Source organism: Falco rusticolus, chromosome 6 (genome assembly GCF_015220075.1).
Source record: "Falco rusticolus isolate bFalRus1 chromosome 6, bFalRus1.pri, whole genome shotgun sequence".
In the NCBI taxonomy this organism is placed as follows: Eukaryota; Metazoa; Chordata; class Aves; order Falconiformes; family Falconidae; genus Falco; species Falco rusticolus.
The window spans coordinates 50,580,943-50,604,266 of NC_051192.1; the positions used below are offsets into that span (position 1 = coordinate 50,580,943).

At 35.7% G+C, this 23,324-nt stretch overlaps 1 protein-coding gene across 11 annotated transcripts in view; it reads left to right on the top strand.

The window, feature by feature from the left end:
* Positions 1 to 23,324, top strand: part of QKI (QKI, KH domain containing RNA binding) — a 163,269-nt gene that overhangs the window by 91,860 nt on the left and 48,085 nt on the right. For all 11 annotated transcript variants that reach the window (XM_037392038.1, XM_037392040.1, XM_037392044.1 and 8 more), the window contains one exon: positions 17,271 to 17,414. In XM_037392038.1, coding sequence (XP_037247935.1) covers positions 17,271 to 17,414 — 144 coding nt within the window. The remainder of the gene's footprint in view (positions 1 to 17,270; positions 17,415 to 23,324) is intronic.

The window sequence follows — 23,324 nt, forward strand, 5'->3', positions numbered from 1 at the left end:
TAATTATTTTTGTCCTCAATTCGTGCACAATGCTGCCTTATTTTCTAAGATGGATGAAACCACTGTAGAATGTAAGAAAGGCATGCATGTATTGACCTTTTCTTCCCAGCCATACCATCTTACTTTGAATTTTGTTACTCAGAAGTATTTTAATTTAAACTGTAAAACTTTGGTTTCATATTTGTGTGGGCAGAGAAGTATGCCATCTAAAATCATGTGTAATGAGCATTCTAACAAAGTAAGTTTGGAACTTGTCTTCTGGAGAGTAGAAGCATTAATTTTTGTAATAACTTTTTGCATGTTTCTGATAATGTACTGGAATCCTTTAAAAATTAGTTTAAATGTCTTCAGACTTGGTTAACCCATCAAGGATTTACTTGGCTTCTGTGGCTTCACACTTAATGACATTCTGTGTGGTTCTTTTAAGCTGTCCAGTATTTATTCATTGTATTTCTCTCTTCATTAATTTTAGCTGAAGGAAACGGCTAGATCTACCTGTACTTCACTTTGGGCACTGTATTGAAAAAACAGAACTTGAAATTTTGCCTAATTAAATAAGTCTTAATTTTTCATATTAGTGACTTTCAATGGAGCTATGATAACTTGGTTAATTGTAGTTTTTATTCAGTTTGCGCGCTTAATTTTACTCAATCTTGCACATGAAAATGGTAGCAGATTGACTATTTAATGAGATTTTTTTAAAAAAAAATACATTCTGTTAGTGAATGTTTTTGTACGTTTTACCAAAACCTGCAGGATTCAAAAAGTTCATGAGAAACTAGATGTCTTTTTGGAAGGATAATACTGTCTCCTAAACAGCAGCTGTAGGACTGCTGATTGGATCTGATCTTGAAGGATGCATATCTAGATGTTCTCTCCTGAGGCCAGTGTACATATATGCAATGTAAATACTGTGATATTTGACTTCGAATTGAAATTATGAATAGCTTTCACTTTCTTTTGTGTTTGTGTAATGAGCAAGGGTTGTGTTACACTTTATTTTCAAATTTAAAATGGTCAGATTTTTTTTTTTCCATAATTACTCCTTTACGGAAATGTTATTTCAATTATTTCACTTAAAATTACTTTTTTCTATTAAATATTTTCACAAGGTTTTTATTTAAAATGTGTTGCATGCATACTATATCAAAAAACTGATGATAATGTGTCATATTTTAAATGAACTGAATAATTTGCAGTTTTCTGCTCATTAAGTGTAGAAAGCAAATGAATTCCATACCCTGACCTTAAGCACATATTCATTGAAGGACCAGAGAGCTCTTTGTGAAAACCACCAGAGAGTACTGATGGGTTGCAATGTTCTAATTCCTATGAATCATTATAGTAGCACTGCTGAAGAGAAGTACCCACTGGCTTACTGATGTATTTTTTTTTTTTTAATCACTGGATTGATGTCACCTGAGAGGTAAAGGGGAATGCTGATCCTGAAGATCCATCGTATCTCTACTGTAGGAAAGGCTTCCCTAATGTATTATCAGCAGTATTCTTAAAAGCCATTTAATATCGGTGCCAAGCTGGCACTCAGCCAGTGCTTTAACTGGCATGACTATTACTACATTTTAATCTAGCCTTGAGAACACATGCCACATGCTGGATACTCCACATTCTGCAGTTTTCATCATCATCATTGATAAAATTGTTACGTGAAATTAGTCTTAAAGAAGGTTTGGAAGAGCAGTCACATTTTGAGTTATCTAGGTAGTAAACTCGGGTGTGTCAAATCCAATATAATTGTAGCAAGAATTTGAGCCAACTGCTGCAATAAAACAATGTAATTACAGATTGTGTGCAAGGTTTCAGTCATAAATACATGGAAAGTTTGTGTGCTGAGATCATTTGAGGCACCAGTTCTGAATTCTTTCAAGGACTCAACTTTAGTTCAATAGCTAATATTTCTTGTTAGCTCTGTACTCAGTGACATATTTGAGGAGTTCTCTGTGGGTTCTATAACAGAATTTTATTTTTAAAGTAGAAGTTAGTTATATTTGATTTGCATTAGTATCTTGTCTTTGTTTTGTCTTGAACTGTTGTCTGTGCTATTTGTTTGCAAATAAATTTGTTTTCTAATTGTTGCAACTGAATAAGTATGGAAAGAACAGAACTATTTCAGGAGGAGGGAGTAAAATGATTAAAACCCAAAGATACATAAATGTGTGCTTGTGTAATCACCATCAGATTAAATTATTACAGTTCTAGGGGAAACTTGCTGGTTTAGTAGCTTAGAGAACAAATAAGAGAACAGAGGATAAAATATAAGGTTAGATTGCTATTATTAGATGTGTTAAAATCTAACATTTAGCAATAATGCTGTATCAAATACTATAGAAATGTTATGTTTCCTGTTCTACTCAGTACTGTACTGCTAATTGTAGTTTACTGTTGAATAAATCGTGGACGACAACATACTATGCTATTTTTTATGCACTGGTTTAAAGTATTACCATGAATCTTTAAAGTATTACTATGTATCCAGAGTCGACAACACAAAGCTCGCATAGCCCATTCTTCAAAACAAACATACACACAGAAAAAAGGAAAAACAAAACCTCAGAAAACCTGTATGAATGGAAGCTCAGCCTGAATAGACATCACAATTAACTCGTGAGCTTCCTAGCTACGGAGCAAATTGGCTAGTATATGGATTTTGAAATCTAACTTTTCCATTGTTTCCAACTGGTAAAGAACCTCATACCCTGTCTGGACAACACTGTGTGTTGTGAACAGTGGTAACGTGCTGTGAATTTATGTCACCTGTAGCATAGTATCTGTTTAACAATAATGTTCTGTGGAAAATGAGTTTGTTATATTAGTCAGTGAATCTGACTGTTTATCTTCTCCAAAAGACCCGTGGACTGTAGAAGGGGCCACTACTCAGAGCAGGGCCAAGCGACCGTCTAAGCACTGGAGTAAGTACTATGGGCAGTCACCTGCTTAACAGTACCTGGTCACCAAGACAAAGCCCTTCTGTAATAGAGTTTCACAAGGCCTATTGGCTGTAGAATTAACTTTAAACATCATTTTTGGTCTCACTCCTCTCTAATCCAAAATGCAAGGCATCCTTATAATGCCTCTGTAAATTTTAGAACTTAGTACTGCGGGAGAAATCACTGTGTAAAGAGATTAGAATAAGTGACATTAATTATATAATTTCTTAGTTGAAAGCGCTCCTGAATGGTTACAAAAGGCTTTAAAAAAAAAAAAAAAAAAAAAGAAAAAAGCACCTTATGTAATGAACAGAGAGAAACAGGGCCACTGAAACCCAGCTGATCTGTCCTGTGAAGTTACACATTTTTCAGTGTTGAGATTGTAAATTCAAATTAGCAGATGCTAGAATTAAGGTTGCTAGTTACGACCTTTTTGTATAGTTAAACTTCTCTTTGGGGTTAATCACTGTGCTGAGAGTGACTAGTGTTTGGGGTTAATTTTTTGCCACACCCTTATTTAAATAAATGGGACATAGTATGTTCATTTCAGGTAAGCAACTGAGATGTAACATTTGAAGTCAAAAATGTTGATTGTTTTGCACGCCTAACTTGAAGTGAGTGGAAACTGAGTTTTGAGAACACTTAACTTTTAAACCGCAATTTCTGTATTACGGTAAAATTACGTCTGATGTAAGCGATGCTGCTGAGTGCCCAACATGACTACAGAGTTGCAAGTCAGGCAGTGGAAGTGTGGAGCTCCCTCATCCTCACCCCCCCTGTTGTGAGCAGTTTGATGGGGCAGGGGGGCAGCTGGGCTGGCTGTGCAGTCTGCTGAAGGTGTGACTGACAGCTGGCAGCCTCCTGCAAAGGGATATGGCTGTGCCATCCTTTGTGCTCAGTCTGCTGCTTGTGGAATGTGTCAGTGAGCCAGTTCAGCTTGCTAAACAGGCAAAACCTAATCTGACAGCAGTAGTTTGCTGCTGTGTTTAAACTGGCTCTCAAAGGGCCCAGTGAGAGCTGTTGCTGGTTCAACGAGGAAGGAAGAACTCTGCAGGCAGCCGAGAGGAAGGAGAAAGGAGTGGAGCCACTTGTTTTGGTGGGAGTGAGCAGTTACTGTTTCAGCTTTGTTGTTGAACCGAGGTCTATGGAAGAAAGCCTCCTATACAGGAGAAGTCAGAATAGTTCTGAGTTGTGATCTGGGAGAGTTTCTTTCTCTGAGGTGGCTATGTAAGATCAGTGTTCTAATTATAAGCACAAGTGTTGGGTCTAAAGCCAACAATATTCATTTAAGCAACCACTTACGAAAAAGTATGTTTTGCACTATGTTTTCTTGTTGGTGTAAGCAGTGATTTGAATCTAATTATTCAGGATGGCTTTTAGCTGCCTAGGCACTTGATCTTCTTGCCATCCCTGCAGCCCTACAGGACGGAGGAGTGATTCAGACACCTGCTCTTCATTATGCATCTTTGAGGAAATCTTAAAAGGCAGATTCATCCCAAGGATTGAAATAAGAAAGGGGAAATAAGAAAAATATTAGATGTGAAGTTATTAGGTATAATCAGTGCTGGTACCCTGTTTTTCATTAAGGTCAGGATTCCACAAAGCACTTCAGCTTATGCACAAGATCTGTTGTAACATTGATTGCTCCCACTCCCACCTGTTTTTTGCAGTCGGACTGTGTGTAGTCTTGTAAAAACTCACAGTTATGGTTAACTTACACATTTATCTAGATCAGAAAGAGCCATTCCCAAGCAGTGTAAGATACAGGTTTTGAGCTAAAGCTCTAGCATTGCAGCCATGTCAGCCTGGCCCTGGCAGTAAAAACAGTTTTATTTTTCTGAGCATGGCTTCTTTCCCACATTTTGCTATGTTCTTGTAGCCCAGCAGTAAAGTGCTATTGGCAAAGTGTCACGGATTTAAGTGTTAAAGTTACTCCCCTTCCTCTACCTGTCCCCCCAACCTGCCCCTGAACCAATCTAGAAAAACAGAAGTGATGAATGTTTTTTTTACCTCTTAATTTTTTTTTTTAAACTTCACTGAGAAAGAACAGTTTCTTTATGGGTGGGAAGTTATTTGAAGCTTAACTACTACTTAGGTATGCTTAGTTTGAGTCATGAATGTCCTATTTTAGTTGCTTTGACAAATAGTAAAAGCCTAAAGATCAGAATGTCCTAAAATAAAGCTAAAATTTTACTATATTTATTCATTTTTATTAGGATATATTACTAAACATAAAATATTACTATAAAACCAGTATTATTTTACAAGTAATCTGATTTTAAAGAAACAGTGGTAAATGTTCATGTTCTTAAACAGAGATCTTAACTATTTTCTGCATACAAAGAGTAAAAACAATGAACCTGTTCTTTTTTTACTTCAATTGGGTTTTGGAGGGGGGGGTAGAGAAGAGCTTTCCTTTTGATTTTTCTTAAACTTAGCTGGTAGTTCTGTGCAGTTTTGTAACTGTATCTGAAACCTGTCTATTACATTGCAGCTTAAGGATGTCATACTTTTCAATTTTCTTGGCACACTGAGGTTATGTTAACATGTTCAATCTGGGTTTCTGTTAAGTGTTCTGTAGCGACATCTTTGTATACTTTTGTGCAAAGATTTGGAGTGAGTGAAATTTTGCTTTTCTTACTAAGTGTTAAGCAGTTTCTGAAAAGATGTTAAAGAGCTTAGTAGTCACATATTATTGTAAACGTTAACAGCATGAGAAAATGGGGGAGAAATAGTTCTCTCTTTTAAAAGCTTACTATTATTTTGTAACTAAAAGAAGTGAAGGATTGGCCTTGACCCTATTGTCGTTTTACAAAGTTGTCTTTACAGTATTCTCCCTTAAGACCTTCAGTAAGATTTATGCAGAGGAATCCCTATTGATATAACTTCTATGTTTCATATACATATAGGAGGCATATATGCACTTTATCCTTGAGGAAACACTAAAAGCAAAATGGTTGGCTTTTCAAGCAGAGGTTGAGTCACTGGACTGTGGAGGTGATGGGCAAATTGAGATTACCACAGCAGAAGTGTGTGGATGTGTTGGCATTAAAATGCAAGTTTTAAGCAGTTCTGTTTTTTTCTGATAGTTCCAAAAGGTCACTTAGCTAGTACATTTTTTTCTCTTTGTATTTCTTTTCCTCCTTTTCTTTAACAGTGTTGTAAAATCACTCCGAAATGAAAAAGTAAATTAGAAGCAACTTTTTTTTGTTTCCTTTTTTATGTTTGAATGAATGTAGCTTTGTCTGTTTCTTAGACTTCTAACATAAATGAGTGAAAATTGCTGGAATTCATGCATAGATTAAGTAGGAATAGCATCAGAAGGAAAGTGTGCATTTATTTTGTTATTTCTTGACCCTCATGGTTTGTTCAACATAACTTATATGTGGACCTGTCATATCAGAGCCAGAACACAGGTGTTTGTGGGTGAGTTTACCTGAGATATGGATCAATTTAACACTGAGTTCAAATTTTTGAGCAGGGGTGTGTTCATGCATTGACCAGGCTTTCTATGCGAAGCAGCAATCGCACCTATGCAAGGCATAGAGGAAATAAAAATGGTTGAAAGTCAGTAAAAACAGATGCCACAGTTATCTGGGGAAGTTACTGTTGATGAAATTTACATGACAGTGCTTCAAAATGGGAAAGAAAATGTTTCAAAAAGTGTAAAATTGCACTACCAGCATAAAAGCAGATCATGTTCTCCATTGAACAGAAAAATACAGTCTATGTTTCTTACTTTTGTAGCAGATCATATTCTCCATTCAATAGAAAAATACAATCTATGTTTCTTTACTTTTGTAAATGCTCGTGACTAATATACTGAATTGATTGCAGCGTTCAAAATTCAGTATGCTGTAAACAGTAGTCCAAATTGCAGTCAAGAAGAGTGTTTTGGGATTTGATTTTTTTGTTTGGAGGTTGGTTGTGGGTTTTTTAAACTATTTAAAGAAAAATCTTTAAAGAAATACTTACGACAGCTATAACGTGCAGACTAGAAGACTGAGGAACCAACGAATGGATACTTTTCCCCCTTAAAAACAGCTAAGATGTAGTGGTAGTGCTTTTCTTTTAAATGAGTAAGTACTCAGAAATGCGAAACCACTGCTCAGGTATTTCCGATAAGTTGCCAAATCTTTAAACTACAGGCTCTGATGATGCTTTCCATCTTTTGTGTTCATTGCACAGATGGAGGTAAAAGTTCCATACAAAGGGAAAAAGGAAAAATCAAGGGGCTGACCTTGAAGTTGAAAATAAAGGTTCTCCTCAAAGTGCTATTTATGTTTTACCCAATCACAACTGCAAGTAGAACAGGAACCTCCTGGTGACATCCTTTATCGTTGGGCCTCCAGTCCTTTGTGTATTTTTCTAAAATTTTTTTTCCTCCCTTCCTGGGCAGTGACCTGCTTTCTTAAAGGGTAAAGTAGAAAGTGCCTTGTTTTGCCTTTCTTTGTCCTGATGTTAGGGCACTCCTGGAACATCAGTGTGGTGATGTTGGTGCATTTTTGGCTAAGGCAGTACTAGGATCTTGATTTTAATTTCCTGGACCAGTGTATCAACCACTGGACTGTTACCTGCATTTTCTTGCAGTTGCAACTTACTTATCAAAGCAGTTTTCTTCACGTTGCTATTCCTTGAGCTAGTTTTAGAAAGTATATTAGTTTAGATCCTTTTGGATGTCAATACTTTCAACTCTCCTAGTTTGAGAATCCCAGCTAAGAAACAGGCATCAGACTTCACTTTAAGACTATTTTGCCTTTCAGCATGTACTTTAGTAGAATTTTAGACACCTTGGTAAGTTTTTGGGTGGAATAGAGACACATGTTAGCAAGACTAGTACCCTGGTGTACTAATCTTCCTCCTGGGTAGAAATATAATGGTAAGTTAAAATATCATACAACTACAGTACTGCTTAAGTAAAAAGTGAGATGTACAAAAGAATCTGTAGGTACTTAGAAGAACAAATTTAGTAGTATTGTATAATAAAATATGATGTTACTGATGTATTGATCCTGCTTTAAGAAATACCTTTTTAAGTCACGGAGGAGAATAACTAGTTCATAAAACCTGGTCTATTCTGGATATATTTTCTATTTTGTTTTTAACATCCTGTTAACAATCAGTAAAATAAATTCTAAGTTACGTTAAGACTCCATAAACTGAGTAATTTATTATTTGTGTGTATAAAGTGCATGGTATATAGGTCCTGCTTGATGATAATACCTAGGTAAATAAAAGAACACTTGAAGCTGAACACCAGAATCAGATTTATACTGATTAATAATGCTCATAAAATCAGAAGCAGATAGGTTTGTGCAGAAGTGATTTTAGAACAGTTGCAGGTTGTTTTGGAGTTAATTTCATTAGTGACTGCTAATGAATGGACTTGAGTCATGAGTTGAAATACACTTGCTGTCTGTATTTCCTGATTAGAGAATGCTCTGAGGAATGTCTGCTGTCACACATTAGGTTTTGTTGATCTAAGCCTTCATTTAAAAATGTCTTTTGTACCCTGAGATTCAGAATATGGAGGTACTTCCCTTCAAAAAGCTGTCTGAATCAAGAAGGCTACGGCATTCAGGTTTTATTGGTATTTCATTTTCTTTAAATGGGCTTTGATATTTGTTTACAGATATTAGTACATTAACAGTGGCCAGTGTGTGAAAATAATCACAGTATTGTGAAATGCCTTGTACTGCTTTTTCCCTTTTCTGTAGGGGAATAAAATTATACTTGGATATCTGTGTAGCTGTCTCTGTATTAAGTTTACTACTTCAAGAATCCTGGTAAAGTTAAAATGTTAAAACTCTTACCCATAGTCCAAAGTCAGAGAAATGAACAGCCTCATTCCTTTGACTAGGTGAAGTTTGGCACTTCATGCTAATTTTAAGTATCAGTATTAACAATTGCATTCATCTCTAACAGATATCCTGGTATTGTGTTTATGCTGTGTATTTCATGTGCTAATTCTGATTAATTCCCTGAGGGTACCAGTGCATACAAAACTTCTTTTACTTTCCTCCCAAACCAGTGAACTATTCAGTCTTAACAGGCTACAGAGTTTTGATTGCGCTCGACAATACAGCTTATTCCACAAATCAGTGCTCTTATTTTCCACACTGGCACAACTTGAGAGAAATAGGCAAGAAGAAAACCCTGGAGAGATGCAATCCTGTTAACTATTTCATTTTTCATATTTGCTATGGAGAGTTTCTGCTGTCCAGCTACAACTGTGCAGAGCCAGGGGGATGTGGGCTTGGGGGTTGCAGGCTGGTTTGGGCAGTGACAGGGGCTTCCTCTTTTGTCAACTCAGTTGTGCTGTGAAGCCACAGCTTTAGAAAGATCCAGCATGGTGTTTTGTGCATGTAGGAACCATTTTGACTGCAGGGCAGATCTGAACTTGGGGCGGTGCTTGATTTGAAGTTTCCTGAGTACAGTGTCTGTGTTGAGGCTCTGAGACAGAGAACATAATCCTCTTCTGTGCATAGAAACATTAGGTTGTTTCATGCAGTCAGATTTTTTTTTTCAGAAGAGTTCTTAAAAGATTTTTTTAGATAATGCCCTTTGACAGTGTCTGACAGGTACCAGCTAGTTTAATGTGAGCTGGAAGACACCCACTTTTTAATCCAGAATAGTCTTGAAGGGGGCTTAGTGTACAGTAATAATTGATAATTAAAAACATGCTAAATAACACTGACTTGCCTGAGATTCAAAACAGTTGCGTATGTGATTGTTAACTTAAGCAATTGATCCATTGCTTCCATAGGAAAAAACTTCAATCAGAAATTCTAAATATGAAGTAAATTACAGTGTTCTCCCTGACCAGGTGCTACTCCTTCAGTATTTCCTTTGTTACATTATTTTTTCACCAGCTTCCTGCTTCTGAACTGCTACCATTAGAAGCTCAGTAGGAGCAAAAGTCTATGTTAATTTGCCTGACTGTAACTGCACAATTAAAGCAGTTTATCAGTAGGGGTTAGGACAATCAGTGTGTTCCAATGCTTCATGTTAAAAAATTACCACTGTTGTTCAAACAGATACTGTAATTAGTGCATCATATTAAACTGGTTTTCTGCAGGGCTGGCTTGGAGTTTCAGCTGATAAAACCCTCTATTTTTGCTACTTACCTAAGCACTTTGTTTGCAGGCCTCTTCTGAAGTAACAACTTTTATTGGAATGTTGATGTCAAGAGTGTATCATGTGAATACACTTGTGAATATAGGTTTGGGGCAGGTGGGTGGTGTTCCAGGGTTTTTTGTTTGTTTTTGACTGGTCAATCCTGTCAAGATGATTCACTGGCAAAAATGGAAGAAGCAAACTCCCTGTTTGTATTTGCAGTTACTACTGCATACTGGCAGTTTAATACCTAGTTCTTACAGAGAAGAACAAGTTGCTTCATGTCGGATAATAAAGATAATCGTGTTCTGTCCCTGGCTCATTTTGGCTAGTGCCATGAGACATGATGAGCTAGTCTTCAAGTGGCAGTTAGATGTTAAAATAAGGTCCCTTATCTTCTCCCTTTCCCGATTATAGCACTGACCTTGTGCTGCACGTAGTAGCCCCTTATGATCTTACACAACTCACTTGTCCAGAGAAAATGGGGAGGTAGGGAGTGGGTTTTTGCTGCATCAGCATGTTGGCCTGGCGCTCTGAAAGGCTGGCGTGTTGCTGGGGCCAGTTCTAGTGGAGGAATAAGGACTGTCTGGTAAGGGGAGTGAACCTTTTGAAGTTGTTAGATTGGCCACAAAAGGATACAATAAAACAACAGTAAGAAACTATTAATATAATTTTTGTTTAGGGCTACAGCTCTTGTGAATATGTATCAGCTGATGTGGAGTTACTTGTATAACTGAGATTTCTAAGTGTTTTTTTCATTGCACGGTATGTTACAGAAATACTCTGTTCCAAATGTTTTCAAGTATCTCTGCAGCAGAGATGCCAAAAATTTTAAATTCTGTAGCTCAGGTTGTCAAGATGAACAGTTACAAGAACAAGAGTTATGTTAACACAAGCTGGACATCTCTTGTGGCCCATGAAGGGTTGGGAGTAATGACTTATCAAACAAGAATACTCTTTTCCATAAGTTTCCTCTGGCTTGGTTTTACCAGTTGAATTGTGTCAACAAAAGGTTGTTAAGTAAGGTGTAATCTGTATTGAATGGTTGAGTAATGTTTCTCTTGGACTCGTTAATTCAGACCTGACATCGTTGCATGGCCACAGTTCTTATTTTTAAAAACTTAAACTAGAGCAGGACTAGAAATTGCTTACAATGACCTTTCTAATTTATCTACTTTTTAGTTAAATTTAACTTCTATTTCAGAATTGCTTTAAATCAACATGTTAACTTTTTTAATTCACGCAGCTTCTTTTAAATTGATCTTCCAGCTATTTTTAAAACTTTGATATACATATATATATGCGAATGTTTTCTTAACATAAAATAAATATTCACCTAGAACTACTGTCAATTGTAATGTACCTATAGTACATTTTATTTGGCAAAATATATTGTGGTAATTTTACTAAATAGCTGAATTTCTTCTCTCCACATCTTACCTCCTCTATTTGAGTGTGAGAAGCACCCGTGACTGATTATACTGTTTCTTACATCGTAGGATAATTTTAATTAAAGTTCTTAGAATGTACTTGAATTAAACCTTTGTACGATTTAAAGGACTAAAGCTAATCTGATGCCTTTTAATTTTAGTGTTCAATTTGGTGTTATATAAAAACATTCTTCCCTTTTGGTCTAGCTTTTCTGTGGTTTTTGTCATTCAGTAGGGAGACCAGCTTGTTGTAATACGTTAGTGAAAACAGAATTTAATAACCTGTCACTTCAGGATGAGTAAGGATACTAAGGTTCACTCTTAAAGAAATGAAGCCACTGGAAATGTTTAAAAGGCCCCTGCTGTTGATATTGAGCTGTGTTTGTATTTTCTAGTGGCCAACAGTACTGGAAATTGTATGAGTTAGAGTGGAAAAAGTGCATAGCATGGGAGTGGCACTTTTTTAATACTACGGGCCGTAGCTTTCTGAAAAAAGTGCCATGTGGAAAACTTTCTTCTACTCTTACCACATTGCATTCATTTTTTCTTTATTTTATAACAAATACACCCTTGTCTGGTACTAGGGAAGTATTTCTATTTATTTAGTTTTCCTTTAAATGGCATTCTGACAGCTTGAAGTTGTTGGAGTCTTCATCAGTTTTTAATTCATCAACTTATTTGTAGTCAGTTGGCCATACTGGGGAGGACTTTAAGCCTTTGTGTGAGAAATAAAGACTGAGATTTTTTTTAAAAAAAAAATCTTGATAAAATATTTTGTGAGGGTTTTCTGAAAATATTTTCCCCTTTCACCATTTGAATCCTTTCAATAATTTCAGTCAAGCTTCACAGACAGTTCTTTCCTTTGGGTTTAAAGTTTTTGGAAAATTATTTTCTAGGTAGAGGAGAGGCCTACCTTAATACCTGTAGCCAAGGGAAGGGATGTACTGAGTTCTCGATCATCTGCTGTCTCTTTCTTGTTAAGTCAATAGTTAAGGTATTAAGAGTGAAGCTTTGGGATGGGATACGAAGATTTAAATAGACATGGCCTGAAAGGACTGGGATGCAGGAGATATAAGACCATGACTTGAAGTTATTGTGGTAGGGTGAGGTGTATGGAAAATGCAGCTTTCCCTGTTGGTTTGTGTCCTGTATTTTAGTAGTTTTAGTATTTTTTCTCATGGAACAAGTTTTCTAATACTAAAGTTTGACTGTATAGATACAAGTCAGTTGCATCCTCTGCCTACTTTGTGTCTCCCCACTAAATCCCTCCCCAAGAAAATAAAAAATAATTAGAATAAAAGATGCAACACACACACACACACCCCGTAATTATGTTATTAGTCTAAATTTTTGTGCAACTAAATTTCAAGGAGTTGTAGCAATATTGGTTTTTAAACTACCTGATCCATTGACCTTGGTAGCAAGATAAATATTGAACAGTTTCTTCAAGTCCATTACTGTGTATAGGTGCCCTGAGGATAAGTGTATATGAACAGGCAACAGAATGAAAACAAACTCTGTTTACAGAATTAGGCTAAATTTCTGCCAAACAAGGAGCACAGTGAAACTTTTATCTGCCAGTTATGTTGCTCTTAATGTTCTTTAATTTAGCGACAAGATAGTTTGGTTGTAATTAAGCTTTTCTAATATTGTTGCTCCCCAAGGTTGTGATATAAATAATTTTACTCCATAATTTCCTGTATCTTCACTGCCTCCATTTTTCCTGTATAATTCTTCCATAAACAACCTCTGGGATGCAGGAAAACTTCATGTTGCAAATTACTTCTTGTGTATGTAATATAATTTCTGAATACATGCAATTGAATTTCTTTTTCATGAGTCTTTTATTCAGGTGTTCTAGTTTTCATGGTGCTGTTTCTTTCATCTATGCACATACCCTTTCTGCTGTGGTAACAAACAAATTACCATGAGGGTTATTTTGGACAAAAAAGTTATTCCTAGCAGCTTTTTTCTATAGGTAGACCTGGCAACCAGGATCAATTGCTTGACAGTTGCTACTGAAGGACAAAAGGCAATAGGCATGCTGAAATAAAAGAAGTTACATATAAACATAAGGAAAAGCTTTTTTATTGTGACTGAACACTGACTGAACACTGAACAGGAGAGTGTGGTGGAGTCTTTGTCCTTGCAGATATTTAAAACCTGTCCCTCTGCAACATGCTCGGGTTGACCCTGCCTTCAGCGGGGGGTGGGTGGACTTGGGTGATGCCCAGTGTTCCTTCCCACCTCAGCCATTTTCTGGTTCTCTGAAGTAATCTGGATTGTTCTAGCTGCAGTTCACTTCAAAATAGCCATAGTTTGTAATTTCTTTCTACAAAGTTCTGCAACAGGGCAAGTTGTAGTCATTCTCTCCTGCCCATCTTTTCACCATTTTCTCCCCAAACTATTTAAAAAAAAAAACCACCAACCTAACCAAGCCTTAAAGTCTTGTACCATATTTCATGAGTCTTGAGAAAGATACCTTCCAACTTGAATGCCAGCTATATTGAATTTACTCATTCAGCCTTTTCTACAATAAAATGTGGTTGGGAAATGATGTTTCCAAGACTTGTTCCGCAGAAGACTAGTTCAATTTAAGGAAATACTCTATCTGGGGGAATATATGTTTTTCCAAACCATCCTTTCATGATTTAAAAGGAGAATGAGGTAAGCATAAAAAAATTGCAGCTCGTAACTGCAAGAGGTTGCGGGTTATCTCTCCTCCCATGAGCCTAGCCCTGTCATACATTTTGCAACTGACTTCGAATAAATGATGTAGTGTAGATCTGAATTTCCTGCTTCTGATAAAAACAACAAAATAAATAATTAAACACTCGTATTGATATAACATTCAACTAGCATTTTGAACAAACAAGACTTGTCTTGGAAAATTGTTAACCTACTAAGAAAGCAACCTCATGGGACAGAATGGAAGCAGTAGAGGAATCAAAGCCCCAGTGTGTTGAGATAGAACAGCAGAAATTGGAAGCCCATTCCAAACTCGGTTGTCTGTTTGTGTGGGGTTTTTTTGGTTTTGTTTTTTGACCATTTGTTTTTTTCAAAACATAGTGTGGTCTTTTATTCTTCTTAACCTTTCTTTCAGTCTTACCGTTTGACTTAAGAAATAGTACTCTCCACAGCAACAGAGCTTACTGATCTATTTCATGACCATAGAAGAGCATGTGTAGTCCTAGTTGTATACTAGTTCAGTTATCTTACTGATAAATATTTGTGCTATGAGTTCTGACCTTAATAATACATGTGATTATTGACCTTACACACAACTTGTTCCATCTAAAAGTAAATTAGGGTGTGTGGAAAAAAGGAAATATATATATAGAATCATCTGTTTATTGTCTTTATGTACAGCTTTAAAAAAAAAAAAACCTGAAAAAAAAAGAATTCATTCTGCAACAGAATAATTTAACCAATAGCTGAGATTGTTAATCTGAAATACTTGAACAGTAAGAAAGAGAGGCAGGCTACTTTGTTTTAGATAACAACATATTTTTCTGTGTTCTAAAAGTTACAAATCGGGCATACATTCAGTATAACAGTGTGCATTGTATTTTTTTGTTGTTGACAGGTTGTAACTCCTCCCAGATCTTCCAAGTTTTTGAGACTTTGAACCCTATAATTTTCATTATGAAAGAAATCAATGCCACTCAGTAAGGATGCTTTATGTTTGCCCACATCGTATAAGCATGTATAAGCATTCTCTTAGGAACAGAACTGTTTTACCTGGGAACACCTTTCCCTGTCCTTTGCTTGCCTTACTGCCCCAGCACCCCAGTACTATAGTTGTGCGGGTTATCATGCATCTCACCTGTGAGTAAGTGGTACCTTTCCCATTCCAGTGTGGTGTCAGTTTACTACCAGTCGGTACAAGAAGAGGTAGCAGCATGTTTCTTGCTCTGCCCTCTGCTGGTTTAGGAACCTTCTCTCATTCATCATACCTGTAACATAATACTTTGTACTACCTGATATTAGTATAGCTTCTCACCATCTTTAAAGAAAACAACTGACTCCTGCTTTGGGGTTAAAAAAAATAATAATTGAATTGTTTAAATAGTAATAGTGCTGAGTTTCAATCATGATTGAGTGAAATAAGCTGTAAATACCTTGTGGTAGATAGTACTTTCAGAGATTAAATTACAGCAGAGAATGTGTTATAACTCAGCTGTGTTTTGCATCAGGTTCTGTTTTATGAATGAGGGTTATTTTCTCTCTTTCAGCTTCTGAAATTGACGAAGATATTTTCAGAGCCACCATTGTTTAGAAAGTTGTCTAAGAGAACATTAAAAAAACCCCACACTGTAGCTTGATATTATGGAGTAGTGAGTATGTGCAGATGTTAAATGAAGAATAATGAAATTTCCTTCAGAGTACTGGTTCTTTTACCTAAATTTTCTATATATCTCTCATGATTCCATTTCCCCCCTCATTTTTATCCTCATCTATTCCACAAAACATTTCAGAGTTAAAGCAGCTGAATTAAAGATAGAATATTCTAAGTAACAGTGGTCCCTCAGGTACCTATGAATATGAAGCACAGCAAATATTTGTTGGTATTAAATCATCAAACATTTCCTCTGTTTGTCTGATTTCTTGGAAGAATTTTAATGTTAATGAAATTTGGGGGAAAAGACACATTTGCAATTAACTTTGCTTGCCTTATTTTTTTTAAAATGTGAATCATTGTTAAGCCACAAATATTTGTCGTATAAACAGGAGGCTCTTCTGTTATGCCCAGGATTTTTATGCAGGCCTTTATTTAGATTCTAGTTATAATAAACCTTTCTTATTTACTGAAGTTTTGATTCTCATTCACACACACCCCTCCCCCTTTTTCTTTAACTTGTTCTATCACATTTTAAATACTGTCACATTTAAATTAAGTTTCTGGGAAGTTTAGCTGTTTAATAAAAGTAAAGTTTCTTCTGTGCTGTGTTCATTATATTATTTTTTGAAACACTGGTTATTTGATGTGTTACTTAAATTTACTGATATCTGTTTAAAAATGTTTACATCAAAAAAATGTTTTGTTTAGCATGCCTTTCTGAAAACATTACTAAGGTTTATATTTGGGACTATTAATGCCTTTGATGTAACAGAGTACCTTTGTAATGACAATTGTCTTGTTACATGCTCTTCTGTGACTTCAGTGTTAAAGCCTTGTCATCTCCTCCTGTCTGCCCTTCATGCAGTGCACATAGTTCTGCTTTGAAAATGGCAACTTCTTTTCTCTTTGTAATGTTTGATTCTTGAACCTTTTATTCGTGACTAAAGTGATTTTTAACACTGAAGAATTGCTCTCTTGTCCTTTGGAATGATTCAGATGGAGTTTCTATGTATGGTTTCTGTTTCACTTTTATTGAAAATATTAAGTTTCTTAGCCACCAGTATATTTTATCAGTTTAAGCCTTGAAAGGCTCCAAATAATATTGAAAGCAATACTGTGCTTGTAGTACTTCATGTTCTTGTTACTTTGCTTGGTTTGGAAAGGTACTCTTAAGAAATCACATTTGTTTTATAGTCTTCAAAAAATAAAAAAAAAGTCGTGGTTCCAAAACACAAACAAAATCCCCCAAAAGATATTTCAAAGCCCAAGTTCTTCTTAAGTAACCACATAAAACAATTTCTACAGTATGGAGGTCGTTTCCCATCTTGCTGAAAATAGTTTGTGCTATTCAAAAAACTGAATGTGTCTAATGTATATGTAATTGTTTTATACAGAATGTAACAGTACTTCATAGTTTCCATGTTTTATTTTTTTTAGGAAGAACAGAACAGAGGCAAGCCCAACTGGGAACACCTGAATGAAGATTTACATGTACTTATCACTGTGGAGGATGCTCAGAACAGAGCAGAAATAAAGCTGAAGAGGGCTGTTGAAGAAGTGAAAAAGTTACTGATACCTGCAGTAAGTATTTGTACGCAAATCTTTGATTTCTGTTTCCAGAAGTTACTTCTGAAATGCAATACTGCAGCAAGAGTAAACCTGTGGAGTAGCATCCTGAAATGAAGTTTAGATACTATTTTGTAATTCTCTAGCGAACTTTAAAACATCTCATCCCAGATCAAATTATTCCTCAGAACAGAGTAATATTTTTAAAAGATTTTTATCTTTTTTTTTCTCATTTTAAATACAGATGCAGGACATTCTTACCACCTTAAAAATGCAATGCTGAACTGTTTCAAACACTAGCTTTCTCACCTTCTTTCAGTATAAGGATACTTCACTTTAAGGCTGGGGAAATACGACATGCTTTTAAGTTTTGCTTTGAGATGATTCTGATACTTTAAGAAAAGAAGGTATGTTTTCTTTGATCATCACATTGAACACCTTCCAAAAAGAGCAAAGCAATTCAGGAACACAATATCAAAAAACTTTGCTGTCAGTATACTGGGGAAAAATAAACATAGTGAAACTAGAAAATGGGTTGTCTTTCTCATTTCCTGATAATATAAACTGTCTTCTGCCCAGCTAGATGACTTAGAGCCTTTTGCAGGGACCAGAATTACCCTGTGAGAGCCCTTCTCTTAGATTGGCTCTGTATTCTCACTCGAATCAAAGTGACTCAGTGTGGCTGTATAGTGCATCCCATGCCATTAACTTGCATCTTCTGCTGATTTTTACCACCACTTTTGTGCCATTATAAAATGATAAAAATAAATTGTATCTTTTTCAGTGGAGGAAAATTTTCCTTATTGTGAGGAAAAATGGAGATGATCTTGTGAAAGAAAATAGTAGGTGGTACTAAAATGACCTAGTGATTTTGGGTGTTTAGTGAATGCTAATAGATGATGGCACTGAGAGAACGTGTGGTGACACATGGTGTCAGAAGACATTTTTTGAAGTTACCACAGATCAGGAAAGAGACTTAATATTTGAATTAACAAAATATGGTAAAATATTAAGCAGGAAGTATGAAAAAAATGTAATTTGGTCCTCTTCACATTGCAGTGTCAATCTGAAAGCAGAAGACAACTAGAGAAAGTAGATGTTCAGAATTTATTCATTTACTAAAGAGATCTTGAGCACATAATATTGTGTTTATAGTCAAGATCAGAAATAGTAATAAGAAAGAGACTTTATATGGGCAAAATTTGAAACCCTTATGTTCTTTAGTTACTGTGCAGCAAATAGTTTAAAAAAATTCTCACAACTCAAACTTCCATGTAATACAGAACTAATTTAGTCAAATATCTGTTGATTCTTCTACCTCCCTCTTATTGCTGGATAATAGGACTAAAGGGTCATGCTCACGATGACCTGATAGGTCACACAACCCCAGTATGTCTGAAGTACTAACATGTATACTCTGTCTGGTTTTGTGTTATGCTTCATTTTTGGAGGTGGTGGATTGGGTGTATTTTGAGCTTCCAGAAAGAATGAATACATCAGTGGTTCTTCATTGTGATAGTGTCAGTCAGCATTTTTTCTTGAGAATATTCTGCCTCATTTAGTACCTTAATCAGTTGGAGGGAGCTCCATAATCCTGATTACAGAAAGGTTTTTTTCCCTTTAGAAAAAAGTCAACAGAGGGCTAACTATTGTCCAAATACAGCATCATTTGAAAAACATTTTGTCAATTCACTTCATTAACATCTTTATGTATTGTCGGCATAAGAAATTCGGGCAGTGCTTATTGCATGCGCAAGAGTTAAAGGTCCATTGGCTCTTATTTCTGAAAATTATGTCTCATTGAAACAGGCATGTGTAATACATACTAATGAATTAGTATATAGGTGAACTTGGTTTTTGCACTACCTGTTGCATCTGTTTAATTAGTATCGAAAAAGGCTGTTCAATCAAATTACGGTTTCAGGCAGTTTGAGAGTTGAAAAATTCTGGTTTAGGATTAAAATACATGAATTGAAAACTTCCATGAAGGAAGCCATAAACCTTGAAATAATCAGGGTAAGCACGAGGAAAAAAAGAAATCCTAGCTAATTATAATAAGATGTGGGAAACTGGATGTTGGAAGATTCCAAAGATGCTCTAAAATGTATGAATGTAAAATCAGAAATTCCTCTTCACATGGCAGAATACCTGCCACTATTAATGTTTTCCAAATGAATGACAGAGGATTAAAATAGATAAAAAGATATTAATATATTTTTGGTTTATCTCTGTCCAACTTGAATAAAATTTGAGATTATGTAGGAGAGAAGATTCGGTGTCATTCTTGCCATATAATGGCAATGTTTTGGTTTTCTGGGATACATTTCAGAAAAGCAAAGCTAGTGTTAAGAGATGGGAATGAGTTACTAATTTATTGGAATCATCAGTTACATTTATACTCAAGATATTAAAAAGTCTAATTACATTTTATAGCAACAGTGCACAAATAGGTACATTTCTAAAATGGATTTCCATGTGAAAGTACTTGGGTGAACAGAGGCTGTTTCAGTAGTAAAGTGTGTTTCTTCTTATCTTTATGAACCTAGATCACTAGTGATTGTTTTTCTTGTGGATGTGAATTATTAATTACTTTTTTCACTTGCTCTTGGATTTTTACTAAGATGGTGGTATAGTCAAAAGTTTGTCTTTAGAAATAAAAATGACAACTTGAGGCAGACTGGCTGAACAAGCCATCTTATCTCCCTAAGGAGAAAGCCCAAAACCTTTTTTTTTTTTTAATTGTTATTACTTTTTATTTTATTTCCATTTCTTTGGTACGAAACTTTAATAATAATAATAATAGTAGTAGTAGTTGTTGTTGTTGTTATTATTATTATTATGGCTTTACTTCAGGTTCTTTAGGACTAATTCTTTTCCTCCTCCCATAGTTCAGTGAGTTACTGGTCGTTATCTGGACCTGCAAGATTTTATGTTACTGCTGCTTTCATGTTTTTCTCCAAAGAAAAAAAGGAAGAATAAAGCAGTCTGCAGGCTTTTGGGATCACATTGAGCTGTACCGGCCTTATGCCGCCTTGTAAAGTGAATCCTACAGGTTATTGATCTCTCTTCATTGTGAGAGCTTTGAGGGTTTGTTATTCGTGAGAGTTCAGTAAGGGTGGGCAGTTCTCTTGGAAAGGAAAGACAAAAGATGCTCTGGAATATGCACTGCAGAATGTAAGAAAAAAATAATGTATGAAATAATGCAGAGCCTGTGTAAGGGGACAAATGTAATAGGCGCTGTACCAAGTTACAGTGTCTTTAAGGGTTTGGAAATTTTTTTTTGAGGTCCTGGGCAGTACGAATGAGTGTAAGGCTTTAATGTTCCAAGAAGTGTTAAATAAACTCTCTGGAAAACACATTTGGCTAAAATACTCTTTTCGTTATACAATTCTTCAGGTCTCTTTAATTACTAATTTGTCATCATAGTAACTGTTTTTATATAGGATGAGGCACATACAACAGAATTCAAATTTCAGGCAAATACCTTTTACCCCTTTTTCCTTTGACTCCACATTCTTCCTTTCTAGAAAAAAGATAATATTTCTGGATTCTGCTTAACTTACTCTAATTTGCTCTGAAATCAGTGTTTTTCACATTCTTTGTATTGCACTTCCTGCGTTGGGGAATCTAGTTTTACTTGGTTACTGCCTGCATCTTGTCTGAAGACAGCTGCAGTGAAGTTCCCTGTCAAATCTGCATATATAACTTGCCACTACAATAATGGAATTTTAAGATTGCGATGAGTGGGAAATAAGAAGTAGAAGATTGCTTAATTTTGTTAGTACATCTGGTTATTGCATTTAATAGTGACTTCGGACTTTTCAGACTTAAATATCTTTAAATTTAGCGATATGGTATGGGGGAAATACGATTTGGAACGTTTGTCATAGTGATGCTTGATATGTAAGCACTCTCTTAACTGTCCTGTTTCTCCCTGTTACTAGGATGTTATTTTAATGGTATTTCTATTTTTAGTTACTCCTATATACATTTCTTTATATAGCAGGAGAGAATATAACGAAGGGGCAGTAGTATTGGTAGAATATTTTATTTTTCAGTTGGATAAGTTAAAAGCATTTCTTTCCCAAAGACTGCCCTCAGCAAGTGTGATGAGGTGGGGCTTGTTTATTAATTAAAGTACATTTCTAAAACCTTCCTTATAAGTGCAGTTGTAAATTTCCCTTGTGGTCTGTTTTCAACTTTTTACAATAAATTGAAGGATGTCTTCATTTTTACCCTGAGAACTTTGTGTGCAGTGAATTCCATACCAAAAACTTGATAGAAAAGAAACAATTTTGATTTAATAATTTTTCATCGTGCTTTAGTTTTTGAAAAAAAAGTGGATATTGTAGTACTGCTTTACAGAATTTGTTGCCCTGTAGCTAAGACTTGCAATAGCTTGGAATTTGAAAGATACTAGAAGAAGGTTTCATTTGTTTTAGCCATTAAAAAGCCACAATAAATTCTGCATGCGAGTTTGACTTCCCTGAATAGCTCTAATTCACTCCTGCATGATGTGCTGGTTTTACATTTTTGCTTTCACAAGTGAGAACATAGTGCCGCCTTCTATAGTCCCCCTGTTGAAATGTTGGTCATGCTGTGCAATCCATTGTTTGCTGCTTATTCAATTAAAATTATGAAATTTAATAAGTGATACAGTAGCAGAAAAAGGACGCTGCTGTCCTTGAAAGCTTTTTAGGAAATTCCTGCAGTACATCTGTCTGTCATTTCAGACGCAAGTCTCTCACAGTGCATGTCATGTAAACGATCAAAGGGAAGCTCTGTAGGTGGGGTAATGAAGCAGTCAAACTTCTTGGGAGTGACTGCTGGATACCATGTGGTAAACTTTTTGATGTGGAGGAGAGGTGATAGTGTGTTATTTTTAGAAGTGTGAAGCAGACTTAAAGTTTCCGTGACAGTATGAACCAAGGGCTGCTGCAGTCTTGCCATTCCGTCGTGATTTGCTGTTCCTGCTTCCTCTTTTGCATCAGAAAGTACTGGCCTTCATCTGACCGCATAGTGAGTCTGCTTGGTGGAGAGCTTAACCTCGGATTAGCTGACTTGCTATGGAGTCAGTTTTGGTTTAGCACTGACAGAAGTGACGGAATGAGAACACACAGCCAGGGAAAAACGGGATTGCAGCAGACCACCCTTAAATAAACTTAAACTTCTGTAGAACTGTGAGTTGACTATGTTCACCTGCAGACAGCATGAGAACAAAATAATCAGAAATTCAGTGTAGCATAACAGGACAGTAGAAAACAAAAGAGGAAAGCCTGCTAGTATGTAGGGTTTCCTCTTCTGTTTTTCAGTGTCCAGTATGTCTAGTACTTGCAATTTCAGCAAGTTATTCACAAGTTGAATAAAGAATTAGTTACACTGGGCAGTCCTCAAGTACATTCTGGTATGTATTTTAAGTCTTACTGTAATGTGAGTCTGAGTTGTAAAGAGGAGGACTCGTACAGCAGCTCACGTAGGAAGTGTTTGTACTTATTGTACGTATTGTACTTGATATGTTACTGCAATGTTAAATTTTTGAGTTTACACTAGTATTGAGTACTACCAAAATTATTTCAGGCCAGCTGCAAGTGTGAAGCAGCTCTCTGCATCATTGTCTATTGTGGTGGACCAGTGGTTCATTACCACCAAAATAATGTCTGTTGATGGAAATTATCTTTTTGAGACCGTATTACTACAAGATATCTAGGTGACTTGCAATTTCATTGGATTAAAAAACTTGTTTAAACTCTGTTAAATTCCTTAACTCTCCTGAAAGATCTTTGCAGTACTAAGGAGAAAACTAATATTATTTATCAGAATATTGTTCATGAGAGTGATTTTGAAAGAGGATATAAAATGTGCTTTTTCATATAATGATTATAGATTTGTTTTCAACTTTCTGTATTCAAAAAGTTGGCAAATAAT